Source organism: Tinamus guttatus, unplaced genomic scaffold, assembly GCF_059628265.1.
Source record: "Tinamus guttatus ecotype Peru unplaced genomic scaffold, ASM5962826v1 Tinamus_guttatus_pri_ptg000155l, whole genome shotgun sequence".
Taxonomy (NCBI): domain Eukaryota; kingdom Metazoa; phylum Chordata; class Aves; order Tinamiformes; family Tinamidae; genus Tinamus; species Tinamus guttatus.
Window position 1 is genome coordinate 7,024,097 of NW_028288689.1, and position 6,753 is coordinate 7,030,849.

Sequence of the window (6,753 nt, forward strand, 5' to 3'; positions counted from 1 at the left end):
ACGAGTACAAATTCCCAGTCACAGCAGCCCTATCATTCAGACAAATCCCTTCCGTCAGCTTACTTGGCTAAACGGGGAAAGAGGCATTTCCAGTCCTATCCTCCCCATGAACGTAAGAGAGGGATCCCCAATATTCACCTGAGAGGCAGCCACAAGGTAAGAGCAGGCTTGTTCTGGGCAGGAAAGGCGGGGAGGGATGGGAAAAGCTGGGGTGGTTTCACAAATGCCTTTCTAGAGCTAGCGAAAGTGGCGGCTGATCCATCTTTGCTGGAGCTGTGACGTGCCCAGGGTCTCACTGGGTTGCAGAGGCTGCCTGATTCTGAAAGGGAGTTGGGGTCATCCAGACTCTCCTCCATCCGATGGTGCTTTCAGGGCTGGATTTCACTAAGCAGGTCCGTGGCTGCTTGGAAGAGACGCTTTGCTGCGGTGGGATCTGCTGTGTCCCCAGAAAGGGACAACCTGCTTCAAATGCACCCCTTTAGCATGTAGCTGTCTCCCAAACAGCCTCCTGCAGCCAAAGAACCTGCAATGCAGAGCAGTGGGATCCCTGGCTCAAAAAGGGACCAGAGGGGAGCTCTGAGGAGAGTGGCTGCAATGTCGCACTGGGCAAACCCAGCTTGGAGCATCGCTCATATATGACTTACCGGCCTCTGCAAGGAGCTTGCGCACAGAGGGGTAATTCTACACTTATTCTGTAAGGTCAATAAATTTTAAAGACAGGTCAATAAAAGAAGGGGGAGGAGAAAAGTTTTTCCTCTGGTCTGTGTGTGTGTTAGGAGGGGGAGTGAGGAGCTTTCTGCCCAAACAAAGGGCACTTGTGCTGCAGCAGGCGAGCAGGGAGCGCTTCCTCTGCGTATGTGTGTGACAGCGAGGAGGAGGAGGAGGAGGAAGAGGAGGAGGTGCAGATGATGTGGCACTCTGCTAGGTGAGGCAGCACCTCCGCGGAGCACGTGTGGCACGAGCCTCCGTTTCCTCTTTCTCTGCCCGGGGGAATCCCTGGGGCCGTGGGTCGGAGGCATGACGTGGCTGCTTCTGAGGGGAGTCCAGCTGTGCTAACGGCCTCGCCGGCCTCCAGACAAGCTTCCAGGAGCCTTTTTGAGCGCCCCAGCATCTCCCTTGGACATGATTCTCATGGAGCAGCGATACGGAGGTACTGCCTGGGCCCCTCTGGAGGAGGGGAAGGCTCTTTCTCTTTCCTTTTCCTCCTCTCCTCCCGCTACCCCCTGCCTCCCCACTCTCAGACATTCTTCCCCTCATGTCTGGATTCTTGCTGCTGAATTGCCAATACCTCCTGGTGTATTTTGGCAAGGTTGGGCTTTCCATGAAGCCGCCTGTGAGTTTTGGTGTTGAATTAGCACTGCAGTACTGAGAGGAGGAAGGGAAAGTTAAAGTCTCCTCTTCAGGAGCTTAGTTCATGTAATGCTGTAGTGGAGGGACATAGAGTGGTGGAAGGAAGCCCCATGATTCCGAAGGTGTCCAGGACAAGCCAACAGAGGGGACAACCTCCCTGTTGTGCTCTGATTGCCACCGGATTGAATGAGTCCAGGGCACCATCCCTACAGCCCCACATTTAACCTCAAATTCTGCCAGTGGCTCAGCACTGCTAGTGGAGACAGACAGCATGGCCCAGGTGGCTTCTGCAGAGCTTCACTCTCCTCTTCATCATGAACTCTTTGAGGAATAAATCAGGCTGGAGCGGGGTTATCATGATGAGGTCTTTATAGGAGCCTGCATACCAGGCATTGAAGCTTAGTCTGCTTGAACCCAAGTAGCTGCCTGGGCACGCTGGGCATCTGTGGAGTGCTGCGCTCAGGAGGGATGAAGTACTTGTCATGTCTGTTCCTAGCCCAGAGAACTGTGATTCGTTCAGAAGGGTTTGGGGTTTGCCCAGTGCCCAGAGTCCTTGTCCCAGGCCTGATCTTTCCCCTAGCATGCACTGAAGAAGTGCACATCCAGTGCCTGCCCCTGGGGCCCTGTGCCCAGGGAGCTGCAATTGCAGAGGGGTGACAAGCAGGAGCCACGTAATCAAGGACAGAAGATGAGGGCGCACGTGAGACAGCCTCTGCTTGGTGATAACCCATTTCCAACCGGTGTTTCTCTGCCCCAGGTTAGCCTGCTGAGCCATGAACATCTCTGCCCCCAGCAGCCAGCTGAGACAGCCCGAGCCCCAAGGCTCAGACGCATTCACTCCCGTCTCTATTGTTAGGAGCGTGACAAAGAAGTCCGATGCGCTGCCCATGATATCCGTCATCGTCGTCATCTTTGTCCTCCTGGCCGTCTTCATTATCATTGTGGTGCACTACGGCCCTCATCTCCGCACCATCCAGATCACCCTGTACCATGAGCCCATGCCGCAGGACTTGGATGGCGGCGTGCACCTCACGGACTGGAAGAAGCTGGGCTCCCAGAAGAAGCAGTCAGTTCAGTACTGCCAGAGAGAGCTGGACAGCAAGGACACGGATGGGGAAAGCTACCAGTGCTCATGTAAGCACCACCTTCCCTGCACGAACGCCGAGCCTAATGTCATAGAGATCACATACTTGTGACCAGACCATGGGCCATCCAGTCCAGGTGGGGCTCAAGGGACCATGGGCCAGTTGGAAAAATGGTGACTGGAAAGTTGGCTGGGCCGGAGCCTCACCAGTACCTGCACACTGAGGTTTTAGCATCCCAGAACTTGAGTCTCTCTCCAGGTAGCCAGTAAAGAAACTGTGAATATCAGCAGAATGACCCATCCTCTGTAGATTAAAGGTACCTTCAGAATAAAGAGGCCTGAGTACTGCTGAAGTGTGTGTCTGTGATCAAATTCAAAGCCGCTGCTGGGTCTTGGTTTCTCCTGCCTCTGTGAAAGATAGAAATTGAAACCCATCTCCAGCTCATGGGCACTGAGGAAAGTCCCACAGGGAAGCAGTGCCTCTGGGACAGGCCCCAAGGCTGGCGCTGCAGAATAGCCTGGGAAATTGAAACAGGGCTTCACCTCTGCCTCCTCCACGTGAGAACCAAAAAGCTGGTGGGAAACATAGGAGGAATGGCAAGGTACAGGCACCATTCCTGGGGTTCCTCCTGAGGGTGCCACCCCGACCTCCCTGTGGTCTCCGCCACATCCTGAGTGTGGTTCCTTCCAATGCTGCGCTATCCCACTGAAAAAAATAGGCAATTTTACAAATGAAATGGGTTCTTTTGCAAATTCCTTCTGCTGTCCAAAGGTGTTTGTGATCATCTTCTCAAGGAATGTTATCTATCTTCCTTCCTTCATCTCACTTATTTCCAGATTGTTTTGCTCAATTACTCTTGTAATGGCCTTGTAGGACCAGCTTTGGTTTTGGTCTTTTCAATTAATGTATTTTATATTGCTTAAAAAAAAAATTCTCTCATTTTCCCCCAGAGATTATAGTGAATTTCCAGCTGTCCCACTCCTATGTTAGAAGGGGAGGAAGTGTATCATTTTTTCCTGAAAATTGCTGGGACTCTCATCTCTCTTGCTATGCCAACCCATGTTTTTAAAAAATGGTGACATTCATTTTTCATCCTTAATTTTTGATTTTATAAACCCATAGCTACTGAAGATGCAATAATTCAGCTGGGACCCCATCTTTAAATGATAGCCTTAGGTTTTGTAATCCCGCCAGTCACCTCTTCATTGCTGAGCAGTCAAAGAGTTAGAGATGCAGAAAAAAAATCTAACAATGATTACAAAATCTGGATTAAAATCATGGGAGTGGGGAAATCGCACCTTGTCTGACTATGTGGTGAGGTGGTGTCACCCAGCCAGGATAAATGAGCCAAGAAAGCAGTCAGATTGCAAGATCTTACTGTTTCAAAATAAGTACCAGCATCATTGAGGACTTGGTGCTGAATCTTTAATCAAAGAAACCAGACGCTTTCATTTCAGCATTCTCTAAAGGACAGCAGCAACAGAGAAACATCGTGTTTGCAAAGAAAAGATTAGACACATCTAAATATTAATAAGAAGGGAGATAAAACAGGTAATTATTACTAAAACTCATCGATTTTCAGTCGCTCGAGACTTTCAGAGGTCTAATTTATGTTGGAGTGCGCCTTGGCCTAGATATATCAATTATAGAGTTCAGGAGCTGGGGAAAAAGCACCTTTTCAAAATGTTTTGCCATTCTGGAGCTATTTCAGATTGTTAAAGCAGAAGCAGACAAAAGCGCTGGGAAGCTGCAGTGCTGCTGAGGCTCAGTTTTGTCCAGCATTTGCCCCGTGCCCCAGTTCCTGCAGCACAGCAGAAGACCTGTCAGTGTCCCCTCTTTGGGAGACCTCCTCCCACCGTGTTCCCAGCACCTTCTCACCACCCCGCCAGGCTGGGCAGTCACAACCTGTGACCGTCATGCAGATGTCGCTGGCAGGTTATTTGCTCCTGAGGCATTTGCACACTACAGGTGTAGACTGTGAAAATGAGCCAGGTGTTACCATTTTACAAGCAGGTTGACCTGTACCTGCGTGTCCCAGCTCACAGTTCAGATAGGGAGGAAGTGCGTAAGAGTGACCTGTTCTGCAAAGATCTAGTATCAGGACATATTTCATTTGTGAATGTGTATTTACACATAGCTTTTAAAATACAAGAAAAAAAAATAGAATTGCTGTAAGATATAATAATAAACTAGTCCATATAAATATAAACAAGTGACAATCTTTTCCAACTTTCTTCCGAAGGGCACCATGAGTCAATTTTGACTCAGCTTCTCATTGCTTTCTCTTACATGGCATTTTAACATTTTTTCTCTTTTCTACGTAGCCAGCTTTACTGTTATCAGCTTTAAAATTTTGATCTTTCCAGCACAAGAGTTTAAATAAAGTACAGGAGGATTCTTGGGCGGCAGAGGCTCTGGAGCCCAGCAGATGGGAGCATCTACCAGAGCTCTTGCTTTAATGGTGTAGTTGGTTGCTTTTCTCAAAGATGGACTTCTGCTTTAGGTGGACTTCAAACTCAACCTCATCTCCCATCTACTGGTAGCTGTGTCTGGATCAGGGATTGCTCACACCTCCTTCCTTCACCTGCCTCCTGGTGAGGAGCTACTCGCCTGCTGCAGGAAGACAACCCATATAGCTCTCCACAGGAGCAGAGGTCCTAGAAGAAGTGAAAGGGGATTTTATAGGTACTGTTGTAGGGGGAGCTGGGAAGAATTGGTGCAAGCATGGTGGAGATGTGCTGTGAGGGAGGTATGGTGCTGGCTGGCACCTCCTGAAGGCGCATTAGAGGCCGAGGCCTGGCCGGAGGGCACTGCTGACGAGTTGTCTCTCCCTGAGGTGGCCCCATGGCCTAGCAGCAGGCAAGACTGAGCCAGGAGGACAGCAGGAGCTGTGGAGAGGTGAGCACTGCTAGGGAGGATGACCAAGAGACAGGCTGGGAAGGAGAGACAGCCATGTGCCACGTGTGGGCCTTTGGGCTGCGAGGAGCCGGGAGCCGGCGGCCTCAGGCTGTGGGCAGGGTGTCCGTGTTGATGGGAATTGGGGCCAGGTGACACCATTAGAGACCTTCCTGCAAGGGACAGAGGCCCCGCCTGCCCTGGGAGATGGGTTGCGCTTGCTGAAGCCTGTCGGGTTTTCGTGCCCTGCAGATGAGCTCATGACGAGAGGTAAGGAGTGCTCATGGTGGAGCGAGTTTCGGCAGTTCCTGCAGCTGTCTGCTGAACACGAAGCGGCAGTGTGCTCTGGTGGCGAGGGAGGACAACTGCACACCGGGTGTGTGGGAGGGCTGTCGGCAGCTCAGGGAGTGAGACTGTCAACTCAACTTGTGTTTTCAGTCCTGTGCCTAGTTTGGGGCTCTCTGGATCAAGGAAGACATCAGGAGACTGAAGCAAGTCCAAAGGGCGCAGGTGAGTCGGGCAGGAGCTGGAGCCCAGGATGTGCAGTCAGAGTTTGCCCAGCCTCATGGATCCTGTCCCTTCCTACCTCAATGGAGTCTGCAGGGACAGTTCAACCAGGATCTTCTTGGAGGCACCTGCAGAAAGATAAACTGCAACTGGCATAAACTACAGCAAGGGATGTTCCAAGTAAATAATAAGAAGGCAGAAAAAAAATCACTCTTGCAGGGAGTGAATCATGGGGAAGGCTACCAGGAGAGGTGGTAAAGCCTTCAATGTCAGAGATTCAATGCTTGGAAGGACAAGATCTTGAGCAACCCAATCTGAAATGACCAGAGTGGGGCACTGGATAAGGTAGCGTGTGGAAGTCCCTCTTAACTAGCATCACTTATTTATTATTACTATGTTTTATTTAATGGAGAAGATGACCACAGAGAAAGGCAGTGGTCTCCCATGAGAGGGCCCTGAAGAGTGGGGACAAGCCACCTCCAGCAGTTTTTTATGCTTTCCCACCTGTGGTTTGCAGCAAGTTGGTGGATCCTCTCCTTCCTACTGAAGCAGACAACTCATGTGCTCTCCCACAGGAGCCTCATGGGCCCCAGGGCCAGTCAAAGAGCTGAGGGCAGGTCCTAGGCCTTCTTCTGCTCCTGCGCAGAGCTCTACATCCCATAGGGTGAATGACAAAATTCATGGATGGCAACAGATACATCCTGCCTCTGGGTGTTTGGCATTGGGGTTCCCCCAACACCCTGCAGAAGACAGGAGCTGTCGTTGGTGTCCCCAGTCCATGAGGGGATGGTGCTGCCCCTGCCCTGGGTGATCCCTTGGGCTCTGCATCCATCCTTGCCTTGGCCCTTGGTCACCACCTCCACCTTGCAAAGTGTGCACAAGAGCAAGTCTCTCTTTCCTGTCCCATTCATGGGAC

At 51.0% G+C, this 6,753-nt stretch overlaps 1 protein-coding gene across 1 annotated transcript; it reads left to right on the forward strand.

Moving 5' to 3' along the window:
* Positions 1-127: 127 nt before the first annotated feature.
* On the forward strand, positions 128-2,671 carry SMIM33 (small integral membrane protein 33). Its single transcript, XM_088522518.1, has 2 exons — positions 128-156; positions 2,108-2,671. Exon 2 carries the CDS (start codon positions 2,124-2,126, stop codon positions 2,544-2,546), a length of 423 nt encoding a protein of 140 aa, XP_088378644.1. The 5' UTR covers positions 128-156; positions 2,108-2,123; the 3' UTR covers positions 2,547-2,671.
* The last annotated feature ends 4,082 nt before the right edge of the window (positions 2,672-6,753 follow it).